General features: G+C 45.0%; 1 protein-coding gene across 3 annotated transcripts; it reads right to left on the bottom strand.

Moving 5' to 3' along the window:
- Positions 1-532: 532 nt before the first annotated feature.
- On the bottom strand, positions 533-10,742 carry LOC133063359 (serine protease 41-like). Of its 3 annotated transcripts, none has more exons than XM_061152626.1 (4): positions 10,478-10,742; positions 9,509-9,792; positions 1,191-1,345; positions 533-915 (listed from the first exon to the last, which is right to left on the bottom strand). In XM_061152626.1, the coding sequence occupies exons 1-4, from the start codon at positions 10,690-10,692 to the stop codon at positions 661-663; spliced, it is 909 nt and encodes a 302-aa protein (XP_061008609.1). In that variant the 5' UTR covers positions 10,693-10,742; the 3' UTR covers positions 533-660. The 3 variants fall into 3 exon arrangements, with proteins under 3 accessions (XP_061008609.1, XP_061008610.1, XP_061008608.1); XM_061152627.1 differs by having other exon boundaries at positions 533-774; XM_061152625.1 differs by lacking the exons at positions 533-915; positions 1,191-1,345 and having other exon boundaries at positions 8,944-9,792.
- Between the last annotated feature and the right edge of the window lie 164 nt (positions 10,743-10,906).

Here is a 10,906-nt window from a genome sequence, read left to right as displayed (position 1 = left end):
GAAAAGTGCCCACACTGGCTCTTTGTCCCTAGGCGATGCTGAGGTGTGTCTGTGTGAACTCTGGGGTGAGGGGGGGCAGCCAGACTGTGCCTCAGCTGCCACAAGGGTCAAATGTCACTGGCTCTCACCCCTTCTGCCTCAGTTTCCCCGCTCTTCACTGGGGCTTCTTGGCATTGCCTCCCGAATGAACTACCCGCACCCTTGTGCTGGTCCCAGCTCAGGCTTTGGGGACCATGGTGAGACCAGAGTGTCTGCGTCTGTGTGGTGGGGGACACGGTATGAGCACTGGGGAGTCTGGGGGCATTTCCACCACAGCACCCCCACTCCAGCCCTCCGAGCCCCCAGCCACCCTGGTGCTACTAACGTCCTCTCAGATTGAATTACCTGAGAGGACTCTGTTGTTTGCAACCCAGACCTGGATGGATGGTGATTTAGGAGTTGGGGAGTGGTCTTGGGGTGGACAGGATGCAGGTGACCATGAGGGTGTCCAGGAAGCCACCCGGAGCCACAGACTGTGCTGCGGGGCATCAACTTGAATATACACACTTTATTAGCAAAGGGGACAGAAGGGGACGAGGCCTGATCCAGCAGGCCGTCCTGCCACCAGGGTGCCCCCAGCCCTTGGTGACTGTGCCCGGAGCTGCGGTAACTACAGCATCCTCATGGACTCAAGTGTGCACAGGCCATCCGCAGGAGGAAGGGAGTCCAGAGCAGAGCCAGGGGGAGCAGCCACCGAGAGGGGCCTGGCCTGGGTGTGCTGCGGGCCGTCAGCAACTGGATCCAGTTGAAGTAAAGACTGACATTGGTGTAGACACCAGGCCGGTTGCGCCTACCACAGCCCACTCCCCAGCTCACAATTCCAATCTGAATCCACCGCCCATTCTTTTCGCACACCAAGGGTCCGCCTGAGTCACCCTGGAAAGCAGTGTGGGTGAGCAAGGCCGAGGGTGGGGCATGAGGGGCCCCAGGAGAGGCTGGGAGAGCAGAGGCTGTCCTCTGGATTTCACATAAAGATCCAAGGAGGTACAATGAATGTGAAACAGGAAGCTTGTTTTACAGGCTGGATAAATGAGGTCTACAGTGATCTCATGAATAAACTCTGAGGGTGCATTGGTGGGGGGTCAAGGGGGTTGCCCTCAGAACCAAGATGGGGAGGAGTGGTACGGCCGTCACTGGGGCCGGGTACTCACTTTGCAGCTATCAGCATCGCCATCCTCAGAGCCAGCACAAATCATGTCATAATTGATGTTGCTGCGGTAATAAGGCTGCTGGAACAGGTAGGAACACCTGGATTTGTTTATGATGGAGACCTGCACTTCCTGGAGATTGTAGGGAGGCGGCAGCTCTGCCAGGGGTTGAGGGCGGGAGAGAGAAAGAAACAACCTTAGCCTCTCCTCTGCCATCTGGGGAAACGGGGTAAGAAGGTGGGGAGTGGACTTCCTGGGACACCCACAGTACCCGGGACATGGCTCCTCTGCTCCAGCCCAGGGCCCAGTACATGGTGGACCACAGAAGGGCCCAATGGATGGGGAGGCTGTTACAGCTCCTCCCCCAGATTCAGTTTCCCTCTCCGTGGCATGCAGATGACAGGCCCTGCCTGGACCAGTGGGGAGAGATCCTGGCTGAAGCATACACAGAGGGGAGGGGCTGATGCTGCTGAGCTTGTTTGTAATCAGTGTACTACAGCTGAATGATCCGGGCTGAAGAGTTCCCAAATTTGATGAAAGATATTACTCAGTGATAAAGAATCTGTCTGCCAGTGCAGGAGATGTGGCTTCAATCCTTGGGCTGGGAAGATTCCCTGGGGTAGGAAATGGCAACCCACTCCAGTACTCTTGCCTGGAAAATTCCATGGACAAAGGAGCCTGGTGGGCTACAGTCCATGGAATTGCAAAGAGTCAGACATGACTGAGCACGCACACACACATGAATCTATACATTCATGAAGATGAACAAACTCCAAGTAGGATAAACACAAGGAGATCCACATCGAGATACATTTTCATCAAAATATCAAAAGGCAAAGGGAGAATCTTATTAAAAAAAACGTTGAGAGAGAAGACACACATCAAGTATAAGGGATCTTTGGCAAGACTGACAGCTAAATTCCTTCCAGACACCCTGGAGCCCAAGAGGCAGTGGGATGACATACGTAAAGTGCTAAGAGAAGAAAACAGTCAACCAAGCATTCAATATCAGGCAAAACGGCCTTCCAAAAATATGAAGATGAGATTAAGACATTCCCAGATAACAAATGCTGAGACTGTTCATCATAGTAGGCCTGCCCTTCAAGAAATGGAAAAGGGACCCTTTCAGGCTGAAATGAAAGGAAATCAAAATGAAACTTAAACCCACAGGAAGAAATAGAGAACAATGGTGAAGGTAACTACACAGGTAAATGTAAAAGCCGGCATTATTATAATTTTGGTTCATAACTTTTTTCTCTATACAATTTAAAAGACAAATGCATAAAAATAATTATAAACCTCTGTTAATGACTACACAAAATATAAAGATGTAAACTGTGACAATAACAACTTAAAGGAGAAGAATAGAGTTGTATAGGAACAGAATTTTTGTATGCTATTGAACCTAAGTTGGTATTAATTCAAAACAGACTGTTACAAGTTTAAGTTATTAACTTATCTCCAGAGAAATTGCTGAGAAAATAACTAAAAAATACACAGAACAGGAAATGAGAAGAAAATCAATACAGTATACTAATAAAAATCAATTAAACAAGAAAAGAAGAAATAAGAAATAAGATATAAGACATAGGTATAGATATAAGATATAGATACAAAGTATCTATATTTTCTACATCTGACAAAATATAGAAAACCAACAGAATAAAGGAAGCAGTAAATTCTTCCCTATCAGTGATTAATTTTAATGTAAGTGGATTAAACATCAAGTAAAAGGCAGAGATTGGCAGAATAGATTAAAAACAAGGATCCAACTATATCTTGTCTGTGAGGTTAGAAGTTATTCCATCGTGTCTGACTCTTTATGACCCCATGGACTGTAGGCTGCCAGGCTTCTCTGTCCATGGGATTTTCCAGGCAAGAATACTGGAGTGGGTTGCCATATCCTGTCTACAAGACAATAATTTTAGATCCAAATGCAAATATAGGTTGAAGGTGAAAGGTTGGAAAAAGACATTCCATGCAAATAGTAACCAAAAAGAGCTGAGGTTGCTGTACTAATGTTAGACAAAATAGATTTTGAGTCAGAACATGTCATAAGAGTCAAAGAAGGACATTACATATTGATAAATGTGTCAGGTCTTCAAGATAAAATAATTATAAATATCTACACACCTAACAACTGAGCCCCAAACTACATGACACAAAATTGATGTAACTGCTGGGAGAAACAGACAGTTCTAGAATAACAGCCAGAGACTTCAATGTCCCACTTTTATTAATGGAAAGAACAATCAAAGAGAAGACCACTAAGAAAATAGAGGTCTTGAAGAGTCAGTAGACCAGAACAACCCCCCCAAAGAAGAGCAGAACACACATTCTTTTTAAGTGGATACAAAACATTCTCCAAGATAGATGTCAGACCACAAAATGAGTTAGAATCAAGTAGAAAAGACTGCCCGCATAGAAAACAGCTGATTGAGGCTAGAATTCTGTTCCTTCAATAGCAGAAGGAAAACTGAAAAATTCACTATATGGACATTCAACAACATACTCCTAACCAAAGAAGGAATCATGAGGAAAGTTAGAAAGCACTGTGAGATGAATGGAAATAGAAACACAGCATATCAAAAATTCATGGCAGTGAGCAAAAGCAGCTCTCACAAGGAAATTTATAGCTGGAAATGCCTATGTTAATAAAGGAGAAAAATCTCAAGTTCATAATCTAACTTAAGGAACTAGGAAAAGAAGAGCAAATTAAACCCAAAGATGGAAGGAGAAAGGAAATAATAAAGAGATAGATGCAGGTTAAAAAACAACTAGGAAAGGGAAAAACAACAGCGAACAATCAACGAAAGCAAAAGCTGGTTCTCTGAAAGGTCAACAAAACTGACAGTGAAAGTGAGGACCCTATCACTGACCGTAAAGAAAATTTAAGGACTCTCAGTGAGCACTATGAACAATTGTCTGCCAACAAGTTAGATAACCTCGAAGAAGGGAGCAAATTCCCAGAAACACACAAAATACCAAAACAAATTCAAGAAGAAATAGAAAATCTAGGTAAAGAGATTTAGTCAGTAGTCAGAAATCTCCCAATGAGGAGAAGTTCTGGGCCAGATAACTTAAATGGTGGCATCTATCAAACGGGGTTTTCCCAGGTGGTCCAGTGGTTAAGAATCTGCCTTGTAATGCAAAGGATGAGGGTTTGAACTAGGATCCCACATGCTGCAACTAAGACCCCACAGAGCCAAGCAAGTAAATATTTTTTTTTTTAAACACAGAAAGAAATTAACATCAAACCTTTTTGAACAACACTTCCTAACTCGTTCTGTGACAACAAAGGCCAGATAAGCTATCTCACAGAAGAAACTACAGATCAACATATATGCAACAATCCTCAACAAAATACTAGCAAACTGACTTCAGTGGCATTGTTGTTTGGTTGTTCAGTCATGTCCAACTGTTGGCAACCCCCTGGACAACAGCACGCCAGGCTTCACTGTCCTTCATATTAAAGGAATTCTAACACCGTGACCAAGTGAGATTTATCTGAAGAGTGCAAGGGGGGTCCAATATATAAAAATCAATCAATATACTGCATACTATAGTAATAGAACAAAGGAAAAAACCCACATGATTATCCTGATTGATGCAGGAAAATCCAACACTCTTTCATTATAAAGACAACCAGTAAGCATAGAGAGAACTTTCCTAACCTGATAATGATCATATGTGAAGCATCCACAGCTAATATCATACAGAATTGTGAAAGACTGAAAGCTTCCCCCCTAAGACAAGGATGCCAGTTTTTTTTGCCACTTCCACTTAACATTTTATTGGAAGTTCTAGTCAGAGCAATTAGGCAAGAAAAAGAAATAAAAACATATTCAAGTTGGAAAGGAAGAAGTGAAACTCTCTTTATTCACAGATGACATGATCTTGTATACAGAAAATCATAAAGAATACACAAGAAAGGACTAGAATTAATAAACCACAAATCTGCAGATCTGAAATCGACATAAAAATCAATTATATTTCTGTACACTGCCAATGAACAATTCCAAAACAATATCAGAAAAGAAAATTCATTTATGTAATAGTATCAATAAGAATAAAATAGTTAAAAATAGATTTAATTGAGGATATGAAAGATCTGTACACAAGAAGCACTATAAAAGATTGCTGAAAGATATTAAAGAAGATCTAAATAAATGGAAACATATCTCATGTTAATGGACTGGAGACTTAATATTATTTCAATGACAGTACTCTCATAAAGCAATTTACAGATTCAATGCAACCTCTATCCAAACTCCAAAGGTCTTTTGAGTGGAATGTGACAAGCTGATTCTAAAATTTACGTAAAATATCAAGAGACCCCAAATAACAAAACCAATATTTGAAAAAGTAGAATAAAGCTGGAGAACACATACTTCTCAATTTCAAAGCATAATTGGAAGGTACAGGCATTAAACAATGGAGTCCTGGCAAACGGATAGAAACACAGACCAATGGAACATAATTTTGAGTGTAGAAAAAAGAAACAAACCCTTTCTTCTTTGGCCAACTAATTTCTGGCAAGGGTGCCAAGACAATTCAGTAGAGTAGAGAATAGTCTCTTCATCAAATGGTGCTGAGACAACTAGATATCCAAATGCAAAAAAATGAAGCCAGACCCCTTATCAGACACCATAAACAAAGATCAACTCAAAATGAATCAAAGACATACATATCAATGTAACAGCTAAAACTATAACAAAACTTAAAGTCTTCAAGAAAACATGAGAGTACATTTTCATGACCTTGAACTTGAATATGATTTCTTAAACATGACATCAAAAGTTAACGCAGAAAAAGAAAAAAGCAACCAGAACTTCATCAAAGTTAAAAATGTTGTGCATCAACAGACACTATCATGAACTTCCCTGGTGGATCAGTGGTTAAGAATCCACCTGTCAGTGCAGGGGACACAAGTTCAATCCCTGGTCCTCGAAGATCCCACATGCCACAACTACTGAGCCTGCGAGCCGAAATTACTGAGGTTACATGCCACAACTACTGAAGCTGCAGGCCCTGGAATCCATGCTCCACAATAAGAGAAGTCACTGCAATGAGAAGAAGCCTGCACACTGCAACTAAAGAAAGCCCATGAGCAGCAACAAAGACCCAGTGCAGCCAAAAATAAATAATTAAATATATTTTTAAAAAATAGACACTATCATGAAAGTGAAAAGAGATGTGGTCCGTGAGTCTTGGCTCAGCCCTGAGTCTGAAGTGCTATTCCCGCATTAACACCAGGGACTGACAGCATGGAGCAACCTGGGAGGAGGGAGGTTATGATCCCTATTTCGAGGAATTTGAAGTTATGTAAGAGGATTCAAAACACAACTTTCAGACACTAAAGCCTACCTGTTCGACAGAACTTGGGCGAGGTCTTCATTTCAACTTTCAAATCTTTAGCTCTTTATCTGTTTCCTGGAGATTATTGTAACCCTCCTTCCTGGCATCACTTGGCCCTCTGCTCATTATGAACCCAACAAGCCAGCTGGTCTCACCCCTAGCTACATATTAGAATCACCTGGGAAGCTTTAAAATACCCCAGCATCCATGCCACATCCAGACCAATTAAATCTATGCAGTGAGACCCAGGAACCAGTTTAAAAAAAAAAAATAGAAAAAGAAGAAAAAAAAGGGGAAAAAAGAAAAAAAAAAAAGAAACCCACAAAATAAGAACAAATATTTGCAAATCACATCTCTAAAAAGAGTCTAGTATCCAGAATATATAAGGAACTATTACAACTCAACTGCAAAGACAACTCAATTTAAAAATGGGTTGGGGGTCTTCCCTGGTGATTCAGTGGCTAAGACTCCCTGCCCCAATGCAGGAGGCCCAGGTTCTGCCCTTCTCAGGGAACTAGCTCCCACATACAGCAACTAAAAAAAAGAAATCCCTCATGCTGCAACGAAGATCAACGATCCCTTGTGCAGTAACTAAGACCAGGATCAGCCAAATAAATTAATTAAATATTTTTAAAAATGAGGTGGGAATTCCCTGCTGGTCCAGTAGTTACAACTGCTTTCATCGTTGAGGATCCGGGTTCAATCCCTAAGATCCCACAAGTCATGTAGTGTGGCCAAAAAAAAAAAAACAAACAGGGTAAGGTACTTAAATAGGCATTACTCCAGGGAAGATATACAAATGGCCAACTAGCACATGAAAAAATGCTCAACATCACGGGTCATTAGAGAAAATGCAAATCAAAACCACAGTGAGAGGGGGCTTCCCTGGTGGCTCAATGCTTATGAATCCTCCTGCCAAAGCAGATGTAGGTTTCATCCTTAGTCTGGGAAGATCCCACATGCTGTGGAGCAACTAAGCTGGTAGGCCACAACTACTGAGCCTGTGCTCTAGAGCCCAGGAGCCACAACTACTGAAGCCCATGTACCCTAGAGCCCAAGCTCTGCAACAGAAGAAGCCACTGCGATGAGAAGTCTGCACCCCACAACGGGAGGAAAAAAGCCTGCACAACAACAAAGACCCAGCACAGCCAAAAATAAATATTATTATTTAAAAAAAACCACAGTGAGACACCACTTCACACTCATTAGGATGCCCTCCCCCCAAACAACAGCAACCTGGAAAACAATAAGTGTAGAGGAGAATGGAGAGAAATTATAACCGTCATTGTTGATGGGGATATAAAATGGAGCAGCTGCTATGGAACACTGTCAGCTCCTCAAGAAGTTAAAATAAAATTATCATGTGATCCAGGATTGCACTGCTAAATGCATTCACAAAATAACCGAAAAGAGGTATTCAAGCACAAATTTGTATACTAATATTGACACAAATACCCAAAAGATGGAACGACACAGTCATCAGTGAATGAATGAATAAACAAATTGTGATGCATCCCTACAATGGAATATTATTCAGCTGTAAAAAAAGAATGAAGTTTTGATACATACTATAACATGGATGAACCTTGAAAACTTTATGCTAAGTAAAGGAAGCCAAACATGAAAGGTGACATAGTGGGTGATTCCATTTTACTTGAAATACCCAGAAAACATAAATCCATAGAGACAAAAAGCTGGTAGTGGTTGCTAAGGGCTGGAGGGAGGGCTGTAATGGGGAGTGATTACTTAATGGTTATGGAATTTCCTTTGGGCGTGATGAAAATGTTTTTGAACTTGATAGAGTCAATGGTTATGCACTGTGCATGTTTGAAATGCCATTCAATTATAGACTTTATTTTTGATGTGGACCATTTTAAAAATCTTTATTGAATTTGTTACAACATCACTTCTGTTCTATGTTTTGTTTTGCTTTTTGACTGCAAGGCATGTGGGATCCAGCATGCTGCAGTCCGTGGGGTCACAAAGTCGGACTCGGCTTAGCAACTGAACAACAACAACATGTGGGATGTTAGTCCCCTGACCAGGGATGGAACCCACACCTGCTGCGATGGAAGGTGAAATCTCGACCCCTGGACCACCAGGGAAGTCTCAAATTATACATTTTAAAATGGTTGATATGAGAAATAACGCAAAAAGAAAGAAGGAATGAAGTATTGACACATGCCAAAACAAAAATGAACATTGAAAATGTTATGCTGAGTGAGAGAAGCTAGGCACCAAAGACCGTATGTTGTAGATCATGTTCATATGAAGTGATCAGAGTAGGTAAATCCATAGAGACAGAAAGCAGATTAGTGGTTGCCAGGGACTATGGCCAAGGACAATGAGGAATAAGGAGTAATGGGTAATAAGCCTGGGATTTCATTTTGAGATGATGAAAATGTTCCATAATTAGATAGTGGTGATACCTACACCACTCTGAGTATCCAAAAAAAAAAAAAAACCCTCTGAATTTTATGCTTTTTTTTTTTGTCATACCACATAGTATGTGGGATTTCAGTTCCCCAGCCAGGGATTGAACCCATGCCCCCCTGCAGTGGAAGGGCAGAGTCTTAACCACCAGACCACCAGGGAAGTCCCTGAATTGTACACTTTAAAAGGATGATTTTTATGCTTTGTGAACTGTATCTCCAAAAAAAAAAAAAGCCCGGTGCTTTTCTGAAAAGTGCACCCCAAAACCTCATGCACCCCAAAACTCACACCCCTGCAGGCTGGGGCTGCAGGTGTGGGCAGGGGGGCCTCTGGAAGGGAGGGGGAGCTGAGTGTGTGTGCAGAAAGCCCTGCTCTGCGGTGGGGGAGGAGGTGAGGGCCAACGGCTGAGGGGAAAAAGCGAGGGCAGAGTGGGCACAGACTGAGGCAGGGCCCCTGGAGCTGGTGTGCGGGCCTGCACAGGGCCTGGCGGATACCGCTCCCCTCCCCCGCCCGTCTGTCCCCAACCTCACTCTCTATCTCACTGATGTCCCCCCAGCCAGTCACCCAGCAGTCATTCCGGTTCTTGAACTCCTCGGAGGAGGACACGATGCAGATGGGCTGGACGTGCTTATTGAAGGTAACCGGGGAGGAGAGCTTGACCAGGGCGATGTCATGCTGCGATTTCCTCCTGAATTGGGGGAATGTGATAATATCCTGGACTCCATATCGACGCAGGAAGGCCCGCAGGCTCCAAATGGATGGTGTGGCAGACAGTTCCCCGAACTGGACTGACCAATCGGAGGGATAACTGTTCCTGGCAAGGGAAGAGAAAGCCCTCAGGGGTCTTCAGAGGGAGGGTGGGCCACCCCAGCACGCGTGGGGCTGCTCGCTGAGCCTGAGACCACTGGGACGCTGCCCGGCTCACCCTGGACCCCATTAGCAGGTCCTCCTTCCACAAAGAGGCCAAGGTAGAAACGGGGAGAGCCCCGAGAGCCCCAACCAAAGTCCCACACCTGGGGACTTCGGCAGGAGAGTGCCTCCTCTGCCAGCTCATCTGGCCGGTCACTCAACCACCTGTCGCCTCCAGGGCCCTGCTCTTAAGGGGACCAGCAGGTTCACAGGGGCCACACAGGCTGGGCTCCAAACAGCTTCGGGGACCACTGACCCCACCAGCTGGGCTCCTGTCCAGCACTTACCTCAGCTCATTCCTCCCCCGGGGGCACACCTCCGCTGGGAGGTGGGGTGAGGAAGGTGGAGGCTGGAGGTGCCATTTGGGGACAAATGGAGCGAGAAAGAGAACAAGACACACAAATGTTCTGGAAGAAACCGCACAGGTTTTTCTCCGGGAGCGCCCCGGGGCCTCGCGCCGGTGTGTAACGGGCTGCAGCCCAGCCTGGGGCTCAGGAACACACGAGGGTCACGGCCACGTGGGACATGGGCGCGCGTCCTGGCACAGACCCGGGACGTGGGGTCAGCGGGCCCCCTGCCCCCAGACTCACTTTTGAAAGCAGTGCGCGGCGGAGAGCACCCAGCGGCGGTTGAGCAGGCTCGCTCCGCAGCTGTGGACTTTATTCCAGCGCAGGCTGCCCTGCCAAGGCCAGCGCCCAAGCTTGGCCTCATTTCCACCCATCACGCGCACCTGGATGCCCTGGAGGCCACAAGGCCCTGGGATGGACAGACGGACACCAGGCTGAGCTGTGGGAGGCAGGCTCATCCTGCCCACCCTCACCCACTGGGAAGGGAAGGGACTCCCGGGGGAACCGCGCGTCCTGGGGTCGTGCCACCCAGGAAGTGTCGAACGCTGGGGACCCGCCCCCGTGGCCCGCGGGCGCCCGCCCCATCCTGCCCCCCGGCCCCCCGGGGCCCATCAGTTACATGAGAGCATCGACGAGTTCTGAAAACCTGGAGAGGGGAGAGGGAAAGCTGAG

Source organism: Dama dama, chromosome 10 (assembly GCF_033118175.1).
Source record: "Dama dama isolate Ldn47 chromosome 10, ASM3311817v1, whole genome shotgun sequence".
Classification (NCBI taxonomy): domain Eukaryota; kingdom Metazoa; phylum Chordata; class Mammalia; order Artiodactyla; family Cervidae; genus Dama; species Dama dama.
The sequence above is the reverse complement of the archived record's forward strand: the minus strand, read 5'-3'. Positions and strand labels throughout refer to the sequence as shown.

Coding starts and splice junctions, on each gene's coding strand:
- LOC133063359 (XM_061152625.1), bottom strand. CDS start 10,692: ATGAGCCTGCCTCCCACAGCTCAGCCTGGTGTCCGTCTGTCCATCCCA. Junction 9,793..10,477: donor GCCGCGCACTGCTTTCAAAA/GTGAGTCTGGGG, acceptor TTCCCTTGCCAG/GAACAGTTATCCCTCCGATT.